At 36.6% G+C, this 26,693-nt stretch overlaps 1 protein-coding gene and 1 long non-coding RNA gene across 2 annotated transcripts; both read right to left on the bottom strand.

The window, feature by feature from the left end:
• Window positions 1–949: 949 nt before the first annotated feature.
• On the bottom strand, window positions 950–2,932 carry LOC125492747 (uncharacterized). Its single transcript, XM_048635463.1, has 3 exons — window positions 2,771–2,932; window positions 1,464–1,670; window positions 950–1,300 (listed from the first exon to the last, which is right to left on the bottom strand). The coding sequence occupies exons 1-3, from the start codon at window positions 2,930–2,932 to the stop codon at window positions 950–952; spliced, it is 720 nt and encodes a 239-aa protein (XP_048491420.1).
• Window positions 2,933–22,926: 19,994 nt separating this feature from the next.
• Window positions 22,927–25,606, bottom strand: LOC125492211 (uncharacterized). The gene is made up of 2 exons (XR_007268652.2): window positions 25,305–25,606; window positions 22,927–23,821 (listed from the first exon to the last, which is right to left on the bottom strand). It is a non-coding gene; the product is annotated as an uncharacterized LOC125492211 (long non-coding RNA).
• Between the last annotated feature and the right edge of the window lie 1,087 nt (window positions 25,607–26,693).

Here is a 26,693-nt window from a genome sequence, read left to right as displayed (position 1 = left end):
ATAACCTACTACATTGAATCATCACAAGCGTCGTAGGCTCAAAAGTGAGTACAAGTTCCATGTGTTATGTTGGCTTCTAAATAGTGGCAAGCAACACAAATTGCAATATGGGTCAATCATATCAGCTTTAACATAACTAAATATGACAACAAGATGCATAAGCAAATTTTGGAGCACATCAAGTAAGTATACAGAAGCTGTAGCAAGGTTCAGTGTGGAAACAAAGCTTCACTTTTAAGAAAGAGGTTAGGTAGCAAGCAATAAAATAAAACAATTGAGCATAGGACAATGATCATGTATAAAGGACTTGTCAGCTGTGTTCGTTGTCTCTAAAAGTATGTTACGCATAATAAAATAAAAGGAGCATACTAAAGCCCCACACAAATCCACTTCTTTTTCTTTTTTTTTGGTGAGTAAGCTAGTATATTAATCACCAAACCAAAACGCATACATCCTAGGAAACAGCTACCTAGGACAAACAACATTGTAAGCTAAGGCTTACTCATTACAGACTTGTTATCCACCTCCAATCAATTGTACTACGTTTCTTTAGGAGACAATACAAGACTCTATGTTTCACTATATGCTGAATACTATTTACATTATATTGTAGGCTATTTACTTTGTTCTGCCAGAACGCCATGTTTCTTCGAGCTTGTATATGATCTTCTTATCACATGAGCCATTGGATTAGGGTTCTCTGTCTATCACCTATCCACACCATTATCTGAACCAGTAAGTGCTTGCTATACTCACATTCAAAAAACATATGAGAATGTGTTTCTTCTGTCCTCTCACAAATATAACAAGTGCTCTGCTGACTAATGCCCATTCTGAATAATTTCTCCCTTGTCTGCAATCTTCCTTGAATACCTATCCAAACAATTAATTCGTGTTTCGGAATTGCCATTCTGTGCCAAACACCATGCACCCAGTGCACAACTTCTCCCTAATGAATGATAGTATGATACACAGTTGCTATGGTATACTTTTTATCTTGCTGCCAATTCTGCATATTAAGACCACTCAGTGCACTCTTTACTTTACAAATTTGCTTCACAATCCAACTTGCACTGGGTGGAGCACTGAAACTCCACCAATTCTGATCGTTAATATAAATGGAATGAATGCATTTAACCCACATGTCATCCTTATTAATGCCAATGTGCCACACAAGCTTCCCCACAGCAGCTATGTTCCACTGAGCAACATTTTTGAATCCAAGTCCTCCCATCTTCTTAGGTGAGCATACCTGATCCCAGTTAATATAACCACTCTTGGCACTAACTACTTTACCACTCTATAGAAAATGTCTACATAGCATTAACCTCTCTGATAATAAAGGTGGGAATGATAAATATTTGCCCCCAATCGCTATGAATGCTCATCAAGACTGAATTAATGAGTTGGGCCCTCCCTCCAAAAGACAGGTTCCTAGTAATCCAAGTACCAATTCTGCAAACCATCTTCTCTAGCAATCCTTCACAATCAGCAATAGAGATCTTTTTGTTGCTAAATACCCCTAGGTACCTGAATGTCAATTGCTCTCTAGAAAATCCAGAAAACTGCTGAATTCTATTTGCTTCATCATCACTTATACCACTGCAATAAAGGGACGATTTGGCATTATTGGCTTGCAGCCTAAATGTTTCAGAGAAGAGTTTCAATCCCTGTAATAGTAGATAAGATGATTGAACATCTCCCTTGCAGAACATGAGCATATCATCTGCAAAGCATAGATTATTTAAATTTAGGGAGGCACACCCCTTCATGAATTTAAAACCTTGAATTCTGCCAACATAGTGCAAGACCCTGGTTAAGTAATCCATACAGATCACAAACAACAAGGGGGACATGGGGTCCCCTTGTCTTAAGCCCTTTTTAGCAGGCAAGAAACCCTTAGTACTACCATTAATGAGCAAGGTGAACTTAGGGGTTGTAATACAGCTCATAATGCATTTTATGAAATGAGGAGGGAATTGGAGAGCCTGCAATAATTCTTATATGAAGTGCCATTCCACTAAGTCATAGGCCTTTCTGAGATCTATCTTCATCATAATCCCTCTCTCTTGATTCTGTCTCCTGTTGAACCTCTTTACCAAATCCTGATACAGCATGATGTTGCTCATTATACTTCTCCCTGATATGAAGGCACCTTGATTAGGGGAGATTAAATCTGGCAATACAGAACCAAGTTGAATTGGTGTGGATGTTGGATTTTCTTATGGGAGATGCACTCGATGCACCACCAAAAACTCTAATAATGATAGGACTCATATGAATGAGGACCTTGGTTTGATTTGATTTAGAAGTGGTTTACACTCTTTTGAGGATCAAATTCATAACCAATGCCTTTATGTTCTATCGAAATGCATATCCTTGATGGGATGAATCATAATCAATTTTTATGAATCACATGAAAATACAAAGTAAACATTTAAATCATTTTACATACCATAATTGATTAACTACAAAATTTTCTATCATATAGTTTAACTAAATCACCTTAACGTACTATTTCTCGAAACTAGACTGCATTTATGCAAACATATACTTACTTCTTACACACCTCAAAAGCAAATATGCACACCTAATTTTAGAAGATTTCTGTAGTAGTCATGCCTACTTTACTTCATATACCGAAAAACATTGCACACTAATATACTAACTTCTATTCACCTAAAAAGTTACAGATTTATTCAACACACTTCCATATTTACCCAAAAAGTTAAATATTCACAAACTTTATAATCACCTAAACTACATTCACCTCAAAATATTGGTCAGCATTCATGATCATATCTGATTGTTTAGCCAAGTAAAGAACAACTTCCTCAAGCAATGCCTGGTCAACTATGAAATTTTTGGGATAAGACCCAACCTTTCCAACCTCTTTTTTCCTATGGTATGGGTTCTTATACTTTACCACCATTGTCCTTTAAAATCTCGTCCATCACATATTGTAGTGGAAGCCAAGTGTACTTTAAAACCTCACGATAAAAAAATCATAAAATTTTTGTATCTTTTTGATACCACACCAAGGATTTTCGCTCTTAATTTTATCGAGTTATTTTCCCTTAAGTATTATTCTCCGTTCTTATTAGAATATATTACTCCTTAAACAAATTATATCATAATTAATTTTTTAAAAAAACTTTTGAAATGTTAAGATGTTACTCCTTAAACATATTATTTTGTAATACATTTTTAAAAAAACTTTTGAAATGTTATATATATATATAATTTATTTATTTAAAAATTATATATTTCTAGTAATTAAAAGTACGCGGTTAAGTAACCTGTTATACTTTATCGATATTTTAGTGCGTTGCCATATATTTAATCATGGTGGTCGAAATTCCAGAATTTTAGAATATATTATCATAATGTTTTAAACCCTTTTACCTATCCTTTGTAACCCCCATCTTAATGCTATCTAACTCCCATCCTTTCAGCTATTGTAACCCCCTTTTCATCTTTTTTTTTTTTCTCTTTTCTCTTAATGCGGTGTTTCATGCACATCAAGGATTAGACCATAAGTCCCATTACAACTACCCATTAGAGGCGAGAAAAATAAGAGAAGTTCATCCATGTTACTCCACAAGAATCCACCATTTTTCCTTCATTCTTGCACTAAAATATTCATCTTCTCATATTTGTTTATCTTGGGTATTCTAAGCTCGTGTTTGGGTTGCTAGAAGGCGGACATTCCAAAGACAATCCTTCCCAAGAGGAAGAAATGTAGTTGGCTTGTTAACTAACGACGATCCTAGTACGATTCGAATTCATTTACGATGTAATTTAATTTTAATGGGTAACTTTTTTGGGGCTAGTATTGTTGGGCCGCCGACGCACGCTCATACACACACTAGTACAATATTGTCCGCTTTGCGTCCAGCCCGCACGGAGTTGTTTTTGGGCACCTTTCCAAAAGGCGTTGTACTAGTGTATTGAGCACCACTATATGAATAGCTCCTCCACTTGCTATTCTTTCCATGTGGGACTTTGGGACGACATTCCCAACAATCCTTCCCTCGGACCAAGGAACACATAACTCATATGGCCTTCACCCGAACTACAAACCTGATATGTTACTTGCCCCTTTCAGTACCGCTACTGCACCATGGGACCCGCTGCCTGATCACACCATCTGCTACCAATATTCGCACTCGGCTACATTCCCACTCGATCCCGACGAGTTACAAGGCCAACCAGCAGACCATACCGGACTATGCCCTACTGGACATCATGCCCACTCGCTCTGGCCACGAGTTACAAGGCAACCCCCACCAGTCTCAGGGCAACCTCCGGTCAATACAGCAGAACACCATCAGGAGGACTTTCGATACACAGGCCCACCAGATCACCGAATTCGAGGACACACGAGGGACTCCCACACATACTCCACGGCAGCCTCCCGCCCCGAACCTAACCACCCGGCTCTTATACCATTTGTTGAGATTTAGAAACAAGTGCTAACTAGTTTGTGCAATAATCAACAATAATGAAGTAGAAACATGAAATTGAAATAATAACCAAGTAATGCAAAAAGGAAAGAAAATAAGAAAGAACACACCAAAATTAACGTGGGAAACCCGAGCTCCGAGAGAAAAACCCACAAACTTGCACTATGGAATCAATGGAGAATCAATGGTGAACATACAATCTCTCACAAACTCACTCTCTCTCCTAAAACCCTAGAAAAGTTTAGGCTCCAAGTCTAAACGTTGAGATATATGTGTTAAACTCTCTAAAACCAGAAATTTAGGGTATTTATCAAGGAATAAAACCAATCCAAAGACCACAATTCAAACTTAAATCGTAAAAAACTCACGTGCAGACTGGGCTGCCCGGGCAAGCTCGAAGAATCACCCGCCCGGGCCCAAGATTCACCCTCCCGGGCTAAGGAACCCGCCCGATGCAGGGTTTGAGGAAACATTCTGCCTTCGAGGCAAAATCTTCCACGCACCAACCCGCTCGGGCTACTAGGGTTGGGCTCTTCCTCGCTTGGGCTTATTTGCCTATCTCCATCAATGCAACAATCTCCCACCTAGAGATCGGGTTAAGCAAGAGAATATCCTACCATAAATTGTCATGACCTCTCGGTACAATGGCCATAGCCAATCCCGCTTCCTTTTCACCAAAGGAAAATAACACCGAGATTTCAACCAACCCCGATCCAACATCACTCCAAACCCATAACAGTCATGCTCCCACCTAGATGAAACCCGAGCATTATCACCATGCTCCCACCTAGACTAAGCATCACCATGATAAAACTCATCTTTTCTACACCAAGAAAATGACATTGAAGTTTGCACCAACTCCAATACAAAGACATCAAGGTCTACACCGACTTTGATTCTCAACAACACCTCCAAATCATTGCACCCCCACTCCATGAACCTATACACCTTCCTACCCAGGAGGTCGAATTGAAGAGACAAGCACAACCAAATGAAGACCCTTCCTATACAACTAAGGAAGATAACCACCTCTTCTACAACCAAGGAAGCATATTGAAGTATCATCTAACTTAAATAAAGTAAATTACCACCTAATCCAAAGAAGTGTGTCATTCTTCTAATAGCAAACTCACCTTGCTCCCACCCGAACAAAACACCCTTTGCTCCACTTAGGATTTTTGGCACAACATGCTTGTGAACAAAACACCCTTTATCGGTCAAATTGCCAATGGGACACCACTTCATCGGGGTTATCATCCTTTGGCCCACTATCGATAGATTTCCAACCAAATGACACCTTAAATGAAGTTCCCACGCCAATTCCGGGCCTCTTTCCTGTGCTCCCAATGGTGTAAAGTGTTCCACTTCTTGTTTCCTGAGCTATGACCATAGCTCCCTTGACAAGCTTCCCAAAACCACCATCAAACACAACCTTGTGACCGGATGTAGCAAGTTGGGTCACCGATATCAAGCTTTTCTGCAACTTTGGGATGTTCTAGACATCCTTCAACTCCAACGAGCCACCATGAGTGAGTTTCAAACTTCTCCAAGCTTTTCGTATTTGGAGTTCCAAAATAACTCCTTGCATGGTAACGAATGATGAGAAGAACCCGAATCCAAGACCCATGATCCCGAGCACCCAACCAGCTTATCGGGATCATCCATGCTTACCATCAAAACATCCGAATCGTACTCTGAGATCAAGTTATTTGATGCCTCTTCTTCATCATCACTTTCTTGAACCTTCTTCTTCCCTTTCTCATTCACACTCTTTGGACAATATCTCTTCAAATGCCCTTCATCACCACAACCTCAACACATCATATGAGCTCCCCCCATCCGGTTTACCATGTCCCCTTAACTTCGATCTTCCATGACTTGCATTTTTCTTTTGTTGATTCCTTCTCCCCCTACTTTCACTACTATGAATACCGCCAAATGATTCGCCAGACTCTCTCCTTCGAATGCTCTCACTCAAAATCAAGTCCCTCACATCATCATACTTCAACTTCTCTTTGCCGTAGGAGTTGCTACTGGCGGTCACCATAGTTTCCCATGACAAGGGCAAAGAAGACAACAAAATCAATGCCTTCACTTCATCCTCAAATTCGATATCCGAAGACAATTGACCCAAAACTGAATTGATCTCATTGATGTGTTCGGCGGCTGAAGTACCATCAACCATTTTCATATCAAACAAATGACGCATCAAGTATACTTTGTTGATAGCCGTTGGTTTCTCATACATACTTGACAAAGTTTCCATCAAATCCGCCGTTGTTTTAGCATCCTTGACATTGAAAGCCACACTCTGGGCTAATGTCAATCTCAGAACTCCAAGTGCTATCCTATCAAGAACTTTCCATTCATCCTCAAGCATACCACTTAGTCTTTTTCCCTTAAGAGGCAAGTAAAGATTCTTTTGATACAAAAGATCATCCATTTGCATTTTCCGAAAGCCAAAATCTTTACCATCAAACCTCTTAATACTCAATTTCCCTTCTTCCATTGTTAAGTTTACCCAAAAATTAAAAATTTAATTTTTCTACACCAAAAATCCAAACTTTAATTTTTCAACCACAAATTCTAGTTTACCAACACAACACTAAATCACTTTTCCCAAGTCAAAACCTTTGCTCTTGATACCAATTGTTAGGCCGCGGACGCACACTCATAAACACATTAGTACAATATTATCCGCTTTGGGCCCAACCCGCAGAGATTTGTTTTTGGCACCTTCCCAAAAGGCCTTGTACTAGTGTATTGAGCACCACTATATGAATAGCTCCTCCACTTGCTATTCTTTCCATGTGGGACTTTGGGATGAACATTCCCAACAAGTATAATGCTAGAAATATAGGAGGGAAAATTATACATATATTAGCATGGTTATCTTCTTGGAATTTCCTAAATTTATGGTTGTGAGGTATTGTAATGTTTTTGTTTCATTCGAATGTTTATGATGAGCCATGCCTATAGGTGGTGTATTGTTTCATTAGAGGGATGAGGGTGTTTTTATTGATGTTAGCTTCTGTTTCGATTTAATGTTGTTACTTAGATATTGTTGTGGTTCATGCGTGAGAATGATGATAGTTGCTCTCTGCAATACTGTTGTCGTTCTTGGGTCACACATACAAATACATATACATATACATTTACATATACGTATACATATAATATATACGTAAACGTATAACATATATGTATATACATATACATATACATATGTGTGTATATAGTTTCCATTCCCGCAATGTTTCCTTATCTTTTGTTTTTAATGATTTCATAATGCAAGCAACAAGCTTTAGTTGAATAATTGTTTATTGCTGCGGTTTTACCCATACGCAGCAATATATCACGTAAAAAGAAAAGAAAAAATATAAAATACTCATATTGATGCAGTTTCAACCGAAAATCGTAGCAATATGGTTTGAAAGAATTTTTTTTGAATTTTTTTTAACTATTTGACCAAACATATTACTGCGATTTATGACAAAAACCGCAGCAATATATTAAAATAATAAAAAAAATTATTATTTGAACATATTGATGCGGTTCCTACCAAAAATCACAGCAATAGGATTTTGAAATTGATAATAAAAACAAGGTCACCTAGGGTTTTAAAACACTCCTCTCTTTCTCTCTCTTTTCAGTTTTCACGCCCCCTCCTCTTCAGATTTCACGCCCTATCCTCTTCAGTTTCACACTCTCTCTCCTCTCTTCCCCCCCCTCTCTCTCTCATCCTTTCTTCCTCTCTATCTTTCTCTCATCCTCTCTTCCCCCCTCCTCTCTTCCACGCACACCTTTTCGGTTCATTCGTCACTCGCCAGGTTCGTCACTCGCTAGAGTTTCAACGTTCGCTCGCCAGGTTCATCGCTCGCCAAGTTCATTGGTCGGCAGGTTCGTCACTCACAAGAGTTTCAACGTTCGCTCGCCAGATCGCCAGAGTTTCAATGATTGTCGCTCGCCAGATCGGCCGTTCTCTGTCACTCGCCAGATCGGTTCGTTCGTTCGACGACGTTCGCTAGTGGCGTTTCAACGTTCGAGGCTCGCCACTAGCGGCTATCACAGCGGTTTTGTATTAGGATTTTTTTTTATTTCTTTATTATTATTGTCCATATCTAATGTTTTAGTTTTATTGATATTTTTTTATTTTTTAAGAATGAAATGTCAGGTTTTTTTATTTTGGTTTTTTTTGTGTGTATTTTTTCTGTATATCTTCTTTAAAGTTATTTTTTCTGTATATCTATATATTTTTACCTTTGAGGTGAAGGAGAAAGGCAAGGAAAATAATTCAACCTAATTCTACGTTAACAAAGTGCTAGAATTCGAGTTTGTTAGTGTTTTATTGTTTTCAGCAATTTTTTTTTTCAAATTTGATGGTAAAATGCAAAAAAAAAAAAAAATATTAACCTATACTAGTTCCTATTGCTGGGCGGTTTTGGCTAGGAACCGCAGCAATATGTTGAAATATTGCGGCGGTTAAAAACCGCAACAATATAATATTTACCTATTTCTACCCCCTTACTGTTGCGCGGTCAAAACCGCCGCAATAGGCCACTTAATGACTGCAGCAATAAGCAATTATTCTACTCTTTTATGCCAACCAAAGAGCAAGAGGACCAACTAGGTTGAACCCTTTAACTCAGAGTAGGAAAACTAATCCAAGAGGATTACAATCATGTGTTGTATAAAACCAACACCTGCTGAGTTTTAAACTAACTAGGATCTCTTCTACTAATTTTTTGTGGCATGACATTTCTAATTCTCAATTTCACTATAGCTTGAGCTTGCTTAGCTATATGCTCTACACTTTGGGACACAATTGTTTCGATAAATGTCAAAACATAAGAACTTGGCCTACACCAAATTGTAACTAGATATTAAAATTTGGCTTAGAGCTTGTCCCAACCGCACCAGTTTTGATTATGAACCTGACGGGTCCTTATTATCAATTTCAGGTTTGGAACCGGGTATCCGCTTTTTTCTTCACACCTAGTATAGTCTACAACCTAGTAGGCGAATATTATGATTATCAAGGAAGCAAGAGATCTATGGTGTGTTTTTCACCTGGTTTCTCATGAACTCATCTGAACTGAACATAACTTTGCTTATTAAAAGTTATTTGAAATTACTGAACTTTATTTATACGGTCTTGGATTTAATCTACATGTTTTGAACTTATCCAAAGTTATTAGATTAATTCAGTGTTTTTTTTAAGTCACTAGACTTGGGACCCATGTCATTCATGGGTTGAGGTTTGTTAAATAACTATTATATATGCTTGTTGAAAAATTATAAGAACATTTACATAAAGTAATTGAAAAGGTCGGCATTAAAAAATACATAGCAATTGGTCAAAATTAATATTTATGGAAAGAGTTAGTATATATGATTAGTAACTTCAAATACTTTCCATTTTCTATGAAAAATTCTATATATCCAATGATTACCAATATATTATGAAAATATTATGTTTACTTGTTCCAGAATAAGTGTTACATTGGGGGGGAGGGAGGCAAAAGAACTCACTACTAGAAAAAGAACGATTTGCATCCCCTGATTTGCGTCGCACAGACACGGAAACGACGCATAGTTGGGATTTGCATCGCATGTGGGAGGAGTGCGACGCACAATATGGCCCAATTGCGTCGCACCTGCTTTACATGCGTTGCAAAAGCCAAATGTGCGTCGGATACCCTGACTCGTGCGACGCAAATTGTCTCTATATTAAAAAAAAATTCAAACTATGTGCATCGCACGTCTTTTAGGTGCGTTGCAAAATACCCAATTTGCAACGCACCTCTCTAATGTGCGACGCATATTAAGGCCACTCCCATTTTATTTCATGAGGCCCACTTCAGAAACCCTAGCCTCACTTGGTCACACGCCCTCTCAATTCTCAGCCCCTCTCCCTCCCTCTCAATCTCAGAGCCTCTCTCTCTCTCTCTCTCTCTCTCTCTCTCGAACACCGCGTCTATCAGTCCATTTCGTCGAATTCGAGTGCTGAACGAACGAAATCTCCGTCGCACGTCTATCAGAAACCTTATTTCATTCGCACGTCTTTTAGGTTCGTCGAATTCGTTGTAGCAGTAGCGCCTCCGTCTCTCTCTCTTCGTTGCAAAAGCCAAATCTCCGTCGAACACCACCTGTAGTATTCGAAGAAGAGCACCGAATTTCTCAGGTATTTTTTAGTTCAAATTTTATTCTGAATTTCTTCGTTTTGTCATATTTATGTTTGTTTTTTAAATTTGAAGAACGAGATTTCTTTCTGTTAGATCTGATTTTTAGCGATTTGAAGAAAGAGATTTGAAGAACAAGATTGAAGAACGAGATTTGAGAAGAACGAGATCTGGTTTTTGGCGAATTTGTTCGTTCCATTTCGCGATTTGTAATTTTTTTTAAATATATTTAGTGAAATTCTGTTTGTTAGATCTAGGTTTTTTTTAGGTTTAGTTTTTTAATTTCGTTTTTTTGTTGTATGTTAGATCTGAATTTTTTATTTTTGATATTTGTTAGAATTTTTTTCGTTTCTTAATCGACGCAAGATTGTATGTTATCTCGTTTAATTTCGTTTCTGTTACATCTCGTTTTTTGTTATTGTGTTTAATTTCTGATTTCGTTTCTACATGTGTTCGCTTCTTGATTTTGTTTTTAGTTCTTAATTTCTTTGTTCGATGAAGCACATCAGTATTCTTGACGATCCTCTTCCAATTTTTGAGTTGTTGTATCTCTGTTGTTGTACCATTTCAAGTTTTTTTAATTAAAAAAAATTTAAAAAAAAAATTGCAATTTGCGTCGCACGTAGCCCAAGGTGCGACGCAAATCACTCATCTGCGTCGCACCCTAGGCGATGTGCGAAGCACATTACCCTTTGAGCTTGGTGTTGTTGGGCTGGGTAGTCATCTGCGTCGCACCGTATACAACGTGCGACGCAAATAGCTAACTAATCTGCGTCGTTTCCGCATACGACGCAGATCGTTTCTGAGTCATTTGCGTCAAGGGCTTTGGCGTCGCACCATAGTCCGACGCAAATTGTCTTTTCTGTACTAGTGACTAATGAGAGTAGATCAATAGAAAGAGATAGAAATAGGGACTCATGCGATGAATATAGATATACATTAAAGTTAATCTCAAATAAAGCATTGTTGCATTTATTTTATGGAAAATGAAATCCAATCATTCAACCTTTAGCCGGCATTATTTAAACATTCCCACCTTTTGATTAACTATGAAAAATCCATCCTATTGGGATTATGTTCTCATAATGGTCTATAACCTTTTCGTGACTGACATAACAGGTGAATTGTGATATGTGTTACACTCTTCTTCGACAGTCTATTTTTTTAACATTTACTCCCTCCGTCCCATAATATAAGTCATGATTATGTTTTTACACGGGAATTAAGGTTAGTGGAATCTTGTTTTATTTTGATAAATAGATCCATTTTTATTGGGGAATACTTTCGTTTTTTTTCTTTTTAAGAAAAATAAAAGGAAAAATTGATAGGAACATTCCCAACTTTGGACGTTCCGCCCTTTTCAGTCCCAACTAAAGATTATTTTCTGAGCGGTCCCAAATATATATTATTTTTGTCAAAATTGGTCCCGGGTGACTTATCACCTGTTTAGCAGGTTAATTTTTTTTAAAAAAAAATTCTTAATCCTTCTTCCTTTTTCTCTCTCCTATCTTCTTCCTCCTCTGCTACCCCTCTTCAGCCGCTCCCGAAATCCCATTTCCCCTCCTTTCCCCCCCCCCCCACACTCCCTCTCAACAACCCCAGAAATCCCACCCCTCCCCAAGGACCCCAAAGATCCCTTCAAAGTGCCACAATATACTGATGAATGATTGTATTTCGCCATCGAAGATTTCTGTGAGACATATCATCAAACACATGATAGTCAATTAACAAACTCAAAAACTCTAAAAAAAAATTAACAAAAAAATTTTTTTTTTTTTCATTGACACATTTCAGCGAACAGTTCGTGTGCAAACAAGAACCAAACAACCCAGAAAAGAAAACAGAAAAAATAATTTATGGGATTGTAAGAACTCAGAATTGGTTGATCTTTGATTTATTTGTTTTTATGATCTAGGGGAATTGGAAGAGGAATCAATGGAGCACCAATTACACCAAAAAGAAGTTGAGTTTGAGAGTTTCGATCAGTAAAAGGGTAACATGCAAGAGCTCTACCAAGGTTAGTTTTCATCCAAGTTTTCATATTTCAACAAAAGGAACAAAGAAATAGAGAAAAAATGAAAGAAACAAGAGAAAAGACAGAAAGAGAAAAATAAAGAAAGAAAGAGGATGGGGCTTCGGGGGTGGGTTCAGTGGGAGGGAGGGGAAGAGGAGGAAGAGGCAAGGAGGGAGGAGAGAAAAGTGGAGGAAGAAGTAAGAGGTTGTGGCAGTAAAAAAAATCATTTTACCTGTTGTACCAAGTCAGTAACCTGCTGGGACCAATTTCGGCAAAAAGATATATAGTTGGGACTGCTCAGAAATAATCTTTAGTTGGGACTGAAAATTGCGAAACGCCTAGAGTTGGGACTGTTCTATCAATTTTTCCAAAATAAAAACTGAACATTTGATGTTGCATGGTTTGATGTGTAGAAGTTTGATGGAGTCAAAGATTTCATTTTATCATTACTAATGGTGCCTTGGAAGCTGAAATTATGAGTATTTTTTGGGAATTAAGTTATTTTCATAAGGTATTTTGAACATAATTATTGATTGAATAGAAATCCGACTTATATTTTGGACACTTGATAAAAAAAAAAGGGGGGGGGGGTTATACTATAGAAGTATGGAAGTATGAAACTAATAAGGGTGTATTAATTAATAAACCCCTATCTCTCGGGTTCTCGGCTCCCCTGCCACCATCCTTTTTCTCTCTCCTCGCCCATCGGCCCCGTTGCGCTATCTCTCCTCCCTTCTCCTTCTTTTACTTTCACTGAAATGCCCTATCTCCAACTTTACCAGACCCGTCAACCCGTTTTCCTTTGCACGCTCCATTTCTACCTTCTATCTCAACTAGATCAAACTCATCCCTCTTGTTCATGGCTTGTCAGATTAGTTTCTTTTGCTCACTCCATTTCTACCTTCTATCTCAACCCAATCAAACTCACCCAGGCCTGGCCCTGGGGCAGGGCAGACGGGGCGCCGGTCCAGGGCCCATATATTTGAAATTGGATAAGTATTTAATTCAGCAATAGAAATGCAAATATCAAGCTTGGCCAAGATGGTAGTTATTTATCTGGGATGTTGGAATTGCTGAATACTTTGCGGGTTCGAATCCTAGTCATAACATTCTTTCATTTTGCTTGTTGAATGTTCTTTTTTCTTTTATTTCTTCTCTCTTTTATTTCTTATTCTTTTCTCGTTTATTTCTTTTTACAATAACTCGAGCTTGCTTCTTAATTTTCCTTTCTATAATCATATTATATTATTTATTTTTCTAGTTAGTATGATTTTATATCTAATATACTTTAAAATTGTAAATTGTTAGAAATAAAAGTATACATCAACCTAAAGTCTATAATTAGACTTCTAATATATTTTAGGCGTTGGGTGATAAAGTATTATTTTTTTCGATATTCCGCTTCGATTCGTCCAATTATCAGTTTATCTAGTTTATTATATATTACTCCATCTGTCTCACAATAATTTGAACACTTTTGTTTTTTGTTTGTTCCATTTTATTTGTGAACACTTTTATTTTTGGTATGGTCCTACTATTATTATGTGAATTCTCTCTTTTTGAATAAAAAATACCCACCAACTCCTATCACATCTATTTTTTGCTATAAAAGAATATCATTTCAGAACCTCACAACAACTTATCACATTAAACAACGTGACCCAACAAGTGTTCAGATTTTTCTATGACGGAGGGAGTATTAGATATAATATTAATCATATATATGTTTTTTTTTTGAAGAAACAGTTTCTGATAAATATGAGTTAGTCAATTCTAAATTAGTTTTTATTCTATAGCGTGCATGTTTTACTAAATTTCTTATACATTAGGAGCCCTTTTTTCATATATCGCCCCGGACCCAGTAATATTCAGGAACGGCCCTGAACTCATCCCTCTCAATCTTGGCTTGTCATATTAATCTCATTTGGTACTAACAATCTTCACCTCTTCAATCCCATAAATTTCGATTTTTACATGACATACATGCCACGTGTCATCAATGAAATCACCTTGTTGGATTCCAGGGTTCTAGAAGCTTCTTCTTCTCTCTTTCTCGTTGGTGCTTGTGGTTAGAATTTTCTCAATTGAGGAAAACAATAAGAAATGTACTTTTGTTGATGTTGCTCTTCACAATGGTAAAAATTTTACGCATTTCTGAAATTTTAATGGATAGTTGATATAATTGACCCACATAACCATTATGATATTGATGCACCTCCTTCAACTGATTACATCAGTGCACCAGAATTAGATGAAAATAATGACGATTCGATTGAAACTGTAAAAATCAAAAGAAAAAGGAGGTTGGTCATGGAAGTCTCATTTCAATAAAATTAAGAATTACTTGACTCATGAAAGTCTCACCTCTTAATCGCTTTGTCGGATTTTTTTTTAGTCTTTCTTACAGATTTTCTTTGACGTTATTCGCTTCTTTGGATTTGCTTTGACAAGTCAAACTTACTTATATTCATATAATTATATGTATAGATTAGGTTGGCCTAAGTGATAACTGATAACTGATAACTGATAATAAGATCCAGCACTCCAGCTAGCAAAGTCAAATGTCAACACTATGAAGTGTAAACGGATCAAACACTTCATGAGTTATACACCGCAAGGCGCCAATGTAGTGCGTCAAATTGCGAGATTCCTTCAAATCGACTGTCGTTTAAATTGAGAATAATTCGAATAGATGTGGACATATAACCAAAGAAAGCATCCAGTCTAATGTTGCTGAGGACCTATACCGAACACCGAATTGATTTATTAACCTAGCGACTTGAATTTATTTGTACCCAAATCAAGGAGGACATTACTTGTATATTGGGTTTTACTATCTCTAGCTCTCTTTGTGCAAGTTCAATTGTTTTATCTCCTTCTACGACAAATGGATGATTTGATTGGTATGAATATATGGTCGCAACAAATACCAACTCTTTTCATCAAAAGAAAAATAAATACCAACTCTTCTATGATTAGTTGAATCAAACAAACCACACCCAAGGCCGCATATGAAAATAATGAATAATTTTCATATCAGATTTAACAATCATATTCTAAACTTGACTTCAATTATGAATGTTATATGTCTTTCAATTAATGAGTAACTAAGCAAGAATGGAAAATTTTTCAATATGTTTTTTTTTAAAATAGATTTTTTAAGTTGGTTTGTTGTTGACAAGTAATCTTACTTCTTAAGTTAGTGGAACAAGCATAGAAAAGCTCCCTAAAAAAGATCTAAATAATGGAAGACAAAAAATTAAATGGATTAGAACATAGAAGTAACTTCTTGTTGGGTCAAGATGGCCCAAATTCCATTAGCCCACAAGCTAATGTCGGTTTATATCATAAACCATCAATCTTTGGTAGTATGAAGATCAATATTTTGATCATGATTTGTCATGATCCCACTAGAATTCTCCAGCAACATGTTACGTGGCTCTTGGAGAACAAATGCATCAAATGAAATTCTAGAGCATTCTAATGATTTTTTTGTTCCTAAGCCGACATTGAACACCTATAAATAGAGGTGTTGAACCTCATTTGGCTTTCCCATAAAAACTACAAAAAAGCCATCTACAAAAAGCCATCCACACAATATCCTACTCCACTATTCACTCTAATTTTCTCCTTTGTGAGTTTGTAATTAACAATTGTGGGAGTTTAATTTTATCTTTACCCTATTAATTTGGGTACTTGTACTCTCATAATTTTATATAGTGGATTTTGGGTACTCGTCGTCCGTGGTTTTTTACCTCTATTTGAGGATTTTCCCACGTTAATATTGTGTGTCCCTTATTGCTTTTCTTGCATTATTTTTCTTATTAATTTCTCGATCTTATTACGTTTCCGCTACGCTCTTATACCTAACAAGTGGTATCCGAGCTAACGGTTCAATATGTCGACTGTCACTAAGTTCGACATCGAGAAATTTGATGGCAAGATAAGCTTTAGCATCTGGAGGATCCAGATGAAGGCCGTCTTACCCAGAACGGATTAAAAAAGGCTTTAGAAGGAAAAACTAAAAAGCCGGCAACAATGACTGACGAGCAATGGGAAGAGATGGATGAAAAAGCAATGTCGGCGATCCAATTATGTCTAGCCAAGGAGGTGTTACGCGAGGTCATCCATGAAGAGACCACAGCCGGGTTATGGTCAAAGTTGGAGTCTCTCTATATGACCAAGAGCCTCGCAAATAAACTCCGTCTCAAAGAAAGGCTATACACAATTCGTATGGCGGAAGGTACTTCCATTCAATCTCATCTAAATGAATTTAATTCTATTCTTATTGATCTTGAAAATTTAGAAATCAAGATTGATGATGAGGATAAAGCTGTTTTATTAATTGTGTCCCTACCTCCCTCTTACAAGCACTTTAAGGAAATTATGTTATATGTTAATAATGGTACTTTATCTTTGAAGATGTTAAGTCTAATTTACTCTCAAAAGAAAAATTTGACCTTGAAGTGCATACTAATGATAAAGCTGAAGGTTTAAATGTAAGAGGGAGATACAAGAAAGAGGAAGTACCCATAAAAAGAAATTTAGATCTAAATCAAGGGGACATAAATCAAACATAACCTGTCGTTATTGTAAGAAGTCAGGGCATGAAATTTCTGAGTGTTATAAGTTGAAAAATAAAAAAGAGAAGAAGAAAAATCAAAACAACCTCAAAAATCCGCCGAAGCCAGTTTCATTGAAACTGACTCTGAAGGTGACTCGTATTATTGGTAACTTCTGAAAAGAAGGGTCTTCATGAATGGATTCTTGATTCTGGTTGCACCTATCATATGTGTCCTCATAGGGACTGGTTTACCACTTATGAATCTGTTGATTGTGGTACTGTCTTAATGGGAAATGATACTCCCTGCAAGGCTATTGGAATAGGTTCAATCAAAATCAAGACTCATGATGGCGTTGTCAGGACTTTAACTAAAGTTCGTCATATTCCTGACTTAAAACGCAACTTAATTTCATTGGGCACTCTTGAGTCCCTTGGTTATAAATTCTCAGCTCAAGGTGGAGTTATGAAGGTTACTAAAGGTGCCCTGATTGTCATGAAAGCCTGTAGATATGGCAGTCTGTATGTCTTGCAGGGACATACAGTGACAGGTTCAGCAGCTGTTTCATCCTCACTCTCTGATTCAGATCTCACTCATTGTGGCATATGCGCCTTGGCCACATGAGTGAGAAAGGTATGGAAATCCTGAGCAAGCGTGGTCTTCTTACACCTGGTACTGGTAAGCTGGAATTCTGTGAGCATTGTGTTTATGGGAAACAAAAGAAAGTAAGTTTCTCTACAGCTACTCACAGTACCAAAGCTATTCTTGATTATATTCATTCTGATTTATGGGGACCTTCAAGGGTCACATCTTATTCTGGCAAACGTTATATGATGACCATTATTGATGACTTTTCTCGTAAAGTCTGGACCTATTTCTTAAGACATAAAAATGATACCTTCCCTACTTTCAAAAAGTGGAAGGCTCTTTGTGAAACCAGACTGGCAGAAAAGTCAAGAAGCTCAGGACTGATCGGGGCTTGGAGTTCTGTGATGGTGAATTTGAAGAATTCTGCGCACAAGCCGGCATTGCTAGACACAAAACATTACCCGGCAAGCCTCAACAGAATGGTGTAGCAGAACGTATGAACAGAACTCTCCTCGAGAGAGCTCGTTGTATGCTCTCTAATGCTGGATTGTGGCATCGCCGTGATCTATGGACGGAAGCTATCTCCACGGCTGCTTATATGTCAACCGATCTCCACACTCTTCTATCGACTTCAAAATTCCAGAAGAAGTATGGTCAGGTACAACTGTTGACTATTCTTCTCTCAAAGTATTTGGTTGTACCGCTTATGCTCATATCAATGAGGGAAATTAGCTCTAGAGCTGTGAAATGCATTTTCATTGGTTATTCTTCTGAATCTAAAGGTTATAGATTGTGGTGTCTTGAAACTAAGAAAATTATTCTTAGTAGAGATGTCACTTTCAATGAAAATGCTATGTTAAAATCTTCTGGATCGGAGTCTTCTATTTCTTCTCCGAGCACAGGTGATCAGGAAAGTGCAGGCGAAAAGGTGGAGTTGGAGACAAGTACTAGTCTCCCATGGTTGATGCTCACTCTTCCTCGACCCCACAATCCAGCCATGATGCACACGATGATGATCGTGCTCCAGGTACCACAGACACTATCCAGCCACAACAATCGGATTATAATCTCGCACGAGATCGTCCGAGAAGGCAACAAAAGAGATCCACGAGATATCCAGAAGAGGAGTACTGGTTGCTTATGCTTACGTAGGTGAAGAAACTCCAGTGGGTCGAGCCATCTACTTATTCTGAAGCCATCTCGGACCAAATCATCTAATTGGCTCTGGCTATGAATGAGGAGATTGAAAGTCTCCACAAGAAGGCACTTGGGATCTGGTAGAGCTACCTAAAGGCCGAAGAGCGCTTACATGTAGATGGATTTACAAGCAAAAGGAAGGAATTCCCGGGGTCGAACCTGCAAGATGGAAGGCACGCCTTGTTGTCAAAGGCTGCAATCAAAGAGAAGGTATTGACTTTAATGAAATTTTCTCTCCTGTTGTACGTCATACCTCTATTAGAGTCCTTCTTGCATTAGTTGCTATGTTTGACATGGAGTTAGAGCAACTCGATGTCAAAACTGCTTTTCTTCACGGAGATCTTGAAGAAGAGATATACATGAAGCAACCCGAGGGATTTGTTGTTCCTGGAAAGGAAAACCTGGTCTGTCGCTTGAAGAAATCCTTATATGGCCTAAAACAAGCTCCCAGACAGTGGTACAAGAAATTTGACTCTTTCATGATTGGACATGGCTACACACGCAGTCAATATGATCACTGTGTTTATTTCCAACAGTTTGATGGAGTGTATGTCTATATTTGTTGTTGTACGTGGATGACATGATGATACATCTTGTGATAAGTCTCTAATCAACAACTTGAAGTCTCAACTAAGTAAGGAGTTCGAGATGAAGGATCTTGGCGCAGCAAAGAAAATTCTTGGCATGGAGATACGTCGAGATCGACAAGCCGGAAAATTATACTTATCACAGAAGAATTATATCAAGAAAATTCTTGATAAATTCAGCATGAATAACTGTAAGTCTGTCTCTACTCCTCTTGCTGCTCATTTTAAATTATCATCTACTTCATGTCCACAATCAGAGGAAGAAAAAAAAATGTGTAGCATTCCCTATGCTAGTGCAGTTGGTAGTCTCATGTATGCCATGGTCTGCACTAGACCTGATCTTGCATATGCCGTTAGCATGGTGAGCTGGTATATGCACAACCCCGGAAAAGATCATTGGAATGCCGTTAAATGGATATTCCGTTACCTAAAAGGTACCATAGATCTGGGGTTGGTCTTTGATAGGACTCTAACATCTTCAAGTGATGTTGTTGGGTTCGTTGACTCTGACTATGGTGGTGATTTGGACCGTCGAAGGTCACTTTCAAGTTATATCTTCACTCTATGTTCTGGTGCAATAAGCTGGAAAGCTTCATTGCAATCTAAAGCTGCTCGTTCAACAACTGAAGCAGAGTACATTGCAGCTACAGAAGGTATAAACGAAGCTACATGGTTGTGAGGTCTTGTTATGGATCGTGGTGTTTCACAAGGTATCACTACCATCTTCTCTGACAGCCAAAGTGCTATCTTTCTCACCAAGAATGATGCATATCACTCCAAGACTAAGCATATTTCTATCAAATACCACTATGTCAGAGATACAATTGCTGTAGGTGACATTATTGTCAAAAAAGTTCACACTTCAGATAATCCAGCAGATATGCTTACAAAGTCACTTCCTACCACTAAGTTCGATCATTGCTTAGACTTAGTGGGAATTCATGCTTGCTAGGCCCGTTGGGGATCAGACGACGAGTGACCTACGGAATTTGTTCCAAGGTGGAGATTGTTGGGTCAAGATGGCCCAAATTCCATTAGCCCGCAAGCTAATGTCGGTTTATATCATAAACCATCAATATTTGGTAGTATGAAGATCAATATTTTGATCATGATTTGTCATGATCCCACTAGAATTCTCCAACAACATGTTACGTGGCTCTTGGAGAACAAATGCATCAAATAAAATTCTAGAGCATTCTAATGATTTTTTTTATTCCTAAGCCGACATTGAACACCTATAAATAGAGGTGTTGAACCTCATTTGGCTATCCCATAAAAACTACAAAAAAAGCCATCTACAAAAAGCCATCCACACAATATCCTACTCCACTATTCACTCTAATTTTCTCCTTTGTGAGTTTGTAATTAACAATTGTGGGAGTTGTAATTTTATCTTTACCCTATTAATTTGGGGTACTTGTACTCTCATAATTTTATATAGTGGATTTTGGGTACTCGTCGTCCGTGGGTTTTTTACCTCTATTTGAGGATTTTTCTCACGTTAAATATTGTGTGTCCCTTATTGCTTTTCTTGCATTATTTTTCTTATTAATTTCTCGATCTTATTACGTTTCCGCTGCGCTCTTATACCTAACACTTTTTAAGTTTGTTCATTTTTAGGCGCCTCATCTCATAAATTGCTTGCTTTTCCTCCCCTATCATTCTATCATCATACTTCTCCAAATTGTCTTCTTTTGGACCAATATATGCCATAATCTTGGCCGTTGCTTAGCTTGTTTGTAAAGTGCCCTAGTTATATATGGCACGAAATTGCGGTTGTACCACCATCCAGTGCAAGTTGGGTTTGGAGAGCAATATGGAAGATGAAGGATGTGTCTAAGGTTGCATACACCAACACTTGGCTCACACAGACAAAAAAAATACACTATCAAAGACGGGTTTGCTTGGCTACAGGGGAAACAAGTGCACTTTCCTTGGCATCATAGGGCCTGGAATACCCTGAACATTCCAAAACACTTGCATGGCTTGCAGCATTTGGTAAGTTGAAAACAAAAGAAAAACTTTGTAGAGCTGGTGTAAGTCACGATAAGAACTGTATGATTTGTGGTATTGAAGAGGAGACCTGTGAACATCTATTCTTCATATGTGAAGGTAGCATGCTAGTCTGCCATGGTATTATGGATTGGCTGGAAATTACATATACTACTCAAGAGAGTCATTATGTTTGATGGAAGAAATGGGGTTAAATATAGAAAAATAAAAAACAACAAAAACATTTGTTATGCTACCCTTACTGACTTGGTTTATCATATATGGCACAATAGAAATTTCGTGTTGTGGAATGATGATGTTAAGAGTCCAATTTAGATTATTAAACAGATACAGAGAGACTTTATGGGAGATTCAATAGTTGTGTAGAATTATAGTGGTTTGATGAGGAACAAATGATACTGGATTAATATACTTGTAAATAGGTGTGTATAGATTTTGTTAGTCTATACTGCATTGAGGAGTTCTGTTTCTCTGCAGTTTAGGATGTAAATTGGTGGCTTTTTTATTGATTCGGTAATATATACTTATATTATACCCAAAAAAATCGTGATTGTATCGTTGGATTATGTTGTAGCAAATTTGATTACTGCGACAACACAGTTGGCTACAGCCGCGAAGGATGCCGATAATGTCCATGTTATTGCTGAACCACCACAACTGGTGTTGTTTCTTTAATGTGGTGATCAACCAAACAAGTTATCAGTTTCTGTACTTAGAGCTTATTTGGTTAACCTTCAAATGCATGGGAAATTAGAATTCCTAAGAAATAAGAATTCCAAGGAAATAAGTAAATGTGTTGTTATTTGGTTGACAAAAACATGGGAAGTAAAACTTCCTAGGAAGTTTTATTTCCTACAAAATGGAGGAAATAACATACCTAGGCCACCCTAAGTAAGTGGAAGTTCCCATGGGAAATAGAATTTCCCATGTTCAACCAAACAAAAAAATGTAATTCCCAGGAAGTTAAATGTCATGGGCAATGCAAATTCATGGGTATTTATACTTCCCAACTTCAACCAAACGAGCCCTTAGTTTGGCACTGGAAGACCGATGACGATAAAAAGTGTGAAGTTGCTGCCTTCTTAGCATATCTCACCCAGGAAATTGGGTGGAAGTAGAGCTGTAACTTTGGTTAATGAACTGCTGATTGAACTGACATAATTGAAATTTGAACTGAATTAAACTGAACAGAGAGTAACTGTAACTGACATCAACTGAAAAAATGATGAACTGAAACTGAAATAAACTGTAAATAAAAAACCAAAACTGAACTGCAACAGTTTTAAAACAAACTGCAACTGAAAATAACTGGGAAAAAAACTAAAAAGTTGATCGATCAACTGAACTGAACTGAACTGAATATGTAACTGAATTAACTGAACTAATTCAAACTGAAACTGAACTTAATTTAAACCAATCTAAATTTAAATTGTTTTAAACTGATTTTTTTTTTGGTAAAATGTAAGAATTATATTATCAAAACTATTGAGAGCCAACAGACAACATTATAGCCTATGCCAAACTAGTACAAACACTTGCAGAACAAAAACAACTAAATACACACAAACACCACACACAAGCAGCTACATTAGCCACTGATTACAGTTACTCAATTTCTTACAGCTTCAGGCCAAGACTCTTTCATCTGCATTTTGACTCTACCAACAACCTCTACTTGATTTATGCACTACACCACTCTATCAAGCTGAAGCACTGCATTCTCCCCACAGAGAATGATTCCTTACTCTCCATATATGGTAAACAGAAGCTGCCAGTGCACTATAGCAAATCTGTTGTTGTTTTCTACTTCTGTATCTTCTTCCCCACTTTTTCCATGCAGTATATAAACAATCATCATTCCCCACTTTGATGTGCAACCAATTCATAACATTTACACACACTGTCCTGCTAAAGTGGCACCTAAAGAGAAGATGCAGACAACTATCAGTCCCACTGTTACACAATAAGCATGCCACATCATTACAGACTCCAGCAACCTTCAACCTATCTCTTGTCTTAACTTTTCCCAATGCAATAAGCCAGCTTATAAAGGCATGTTTTGGAATATTAAGACTATTCCCCCAATGATGCCAACCCACAGTCTCATATTGACCTTTCAGCTATTTATAACTTTCCTTAGCAGTGTACTTCTTAGTGCTTGTGCTCCATATGTTGTTGTAACCAACTTTAAACACCTCCTTAGCTTTGCACACTGAAAATTTTATCGCAAGTTTTGTATGAGACGGTCTTGAAACAACTTAGTATGATACTAAGGTTGCTCTTTCTATTTTAGAGGCGACATTTTACATTTTTTGTTGTGTTAGTGCAAGTGCTCAGGAGAATGGAGCTAAAACTTACTCATCCTTTAGTTTCTGGATATGTACGTGTTTTTTAAATTGTTGTCTCACCATACCAACTAAAAGCTCTTTGTTATGTTGCTGCACAGTCAAGACAATACCGATAGACCAATAAGTTTCTACTGCATATTTTTTTGAAGTAAACTGAACAAGAGTATAGGTCGTTTATACCAAGCAATAGAATAGATTATAGTATTCGTAGGACTATTAAGCAATACTCATCTCACCAAGCAATAGAACAAACTATAGTATTGGATTATTGGTTTCCATCAGATAAAAGCTTTAACTAATTTGCTTTCATGACTAAGACTCCACTGTCCTTAGTATTCGTAGGACTATTAAGCAATACTCATCTCACCAAACTTCCAAACCATTTATTTTTTGGGAGCTCTAGTTAATTAATTAACCTTCGATAGATCTCCAAAGAAGTTGTCTTACATTTTTTTTAGGCCTCAAAATATGGCAGTGGCAAATTATTTAGATACCATCTTGGTTCCTTTGAGTCTGTTCCTAAGTGTTGGATACCATGCCTTTCTATGGCACAACTTCAAGAACAATCCCTCTTCTATCACCATAGGAATCAACACTCTCAATAAACGGGAATGGTTACAAGGTACCAAACAGGTAAACTTTTTTACTGCCTTAAGCATGGCTAAATTGTAAGAATTTCCTATAGTTTTCACCATACCCACCAAAATTATGGTTATTGAGGATATAGTCATTTTTGGAACTTGAGATCAAGAGTTTTCATAAAACATACACATTGATGAAAGTAGCTAATACATCCTAAAAAGATATTAGTGCACTAGCAGCCAAAGTGCTTAAGACATCGATTGCTTATACATAGAACCTAACCCTTTAAAAAATTGGGTTGCCGACTTGTCCTCAATATCCAAACTAATTGAACACTGATGTCAAAGAACAGACTAAATTTGCAATATAAAAGAAAATCATAGCAAAGCTCAGTTCTAATTTTGATGCCTCGTGATTCAGGTCTTTGAATAAACGAAATATTGCAATTGAAAACTGAATATCATGAAATTGGATTACATAAAGGAAGAGAAAAACTTACACTTTTCGCACACCATATTCTCTTGGTGGGATACAAACTTCTGATGATTTGTGCTTTGCTACTATCTCGTTAATTTTATGCTTATGTTATGGAATTGAATTGGAACCCTAGAAGTTGAAGAAATCAACTTTTGCGAAATTAAGTAAGATCAATTTTTTTTAAGTCAGATTAAACTTGTATTCGGAATACTACATGACTAAAAAGCTAGAAAATGGGGGAAAAGCGAAACCGGTTGTGAAAATTACAACTTGAAAATTAAGAATTACCTATAATGAAATTGCGTACGAATTGTGATATAGTAGTCGGTTTCTTCCAAAACGATTTGCTAAATTGCGAATTGTGATGAATTTTCGACGTTGTCTGCTGCAATGGAATTGAGGTGGAACGTCGCGGGAGATGAGAGCCGAAGGTAGTACGTGATGATGCTCGTTTTCCCGGTGGAATTTTATCTGCCTGGAATTCCAGGTAATTCAAGAATTGTTCATTTAAGGAAGATGAAGGGTTTACACAATTTAGAACTTGAAAACGGGGGGTTAAGATTATGTACTTAGTGCTCCTAATTTTCAGCCATGACAGTTTTTTTAATTTAATTATTTTGATAAATTTATTATTATTAATAATAATAAAGCAAAGATAAAAAAATTTATTATTCTCATAAAAAATTAATCTATCATGATTCATGCATAATATTTTCATAGCAAAGATAACACAAATTCAGATAAGTGTTAAGTGATATATTATCAATACAACCTAAGATAACAGTTCTACGGTTAAAACGTTAAATTTAGACTTTACATAACGGTTGCTTAGGGCCTGTTCTCCCCAGCTTATTTTCAGTTCAGTTCAGTTCAGTTCAGTTCAGCTCTAATAAGTTCAGTTCAGTTCAGTTCAGCTCCAATAAGTTCAGTTCAGTTCAGTTCAGCTCCAATAAGTTCAGTTCAGTTCAGTTCAGATCAGTTCAGTTCAGTTCAGTTCAGATCAGTTCAGTTCAGTTCAGTTAGCTCTATTCTTTTATAACCATTTTGTTAAATATTATTATTATTATGTTGGTATAATTTATTTTACTAATTACTATTATTATTATTATTATTATTATTATTTAAATATATATCATTACTATTAAGTATTATTATTATTATTGTTGTTGTTGTTGTTTCTATATATATTTTTTATTATAGCTTTACTAATTATTATTACTATTATTATTAGGAGGAACATGGTTTAGGTCAAAGCACAAATAAACCCACTTTTTTTAGCCCATAAACCAATCAAATCGCGTCAAGACGGTTTATGATGTAATTTTCGCGGTCCAACCCAATATTATTTTTATTACTAAATATTTTTAAATTATTAAATCTAATTATTAAAATAGTAATATTAATTTACTTCTTAGATATTATTGTTATTATATATCATCGTCAAGTATTAATATATTAATACAAATAATATAAAATAATTATTATTAATTATCATTACTATCATTAATTATTATTATTATATTAATTTATGATTATTAATATTATTTATTTATAACTATCATTTAAAGATATTCAAAATACTACATATTATTATTCATTATTATTACTTATCATTATAATTATTATTTAATATTCATATTATTATTGTTTAAAATATTATTTATATATTTATTACAT

This window comes from Beta vulgaris, chromosome 8 (genome assembly GCF_026745355.1).
Source record: "Beta vulgaris subsp. vulgaris cultivar EL10 chromosome 8, EL10.2, whole genome shotgun sequence".
Classification (NCBI taxonomy): Eukaryota; Viridiplantae; Streptophyta; class Magnoliopsida; order Caryophyllales; family Amaranthaceae; genus Beta; species Beta vulgaris.
The sequence above is the reverse complement of the archived record's forward strand: the minus strand, read 5'-3'. Positions and strand labels throughout refer to the sequence as shown.

What these genes read in the sequence shown, in the direction of transcription:
- LOC125492747 (XM_048635463.1), bottom strand. Translation starts at nt 2,932, where the DNA reads ATGGTGGTAAAGTATAAGAACCCATACCATAGGAAAAAAGAGGTTGGA. An exon ending in ATGCTGACCAATATTTTGAG is followed by an intron (nt 1,671 to 2,770) that starts GTGAATGTAGTT and finishes CTACTATTACAG; the next exon opens with GGATTGAAACTCTTCTCTGA. An exon ending in AAGGATTGCTAGAGAAGATG is followed by an intron (nt 1,301 to 1,463) that starts GTTTGCAGAATT and finishes CATTTTCTATAG; the next exon opens with AGTGGTAAAGTAGTTAGTGC.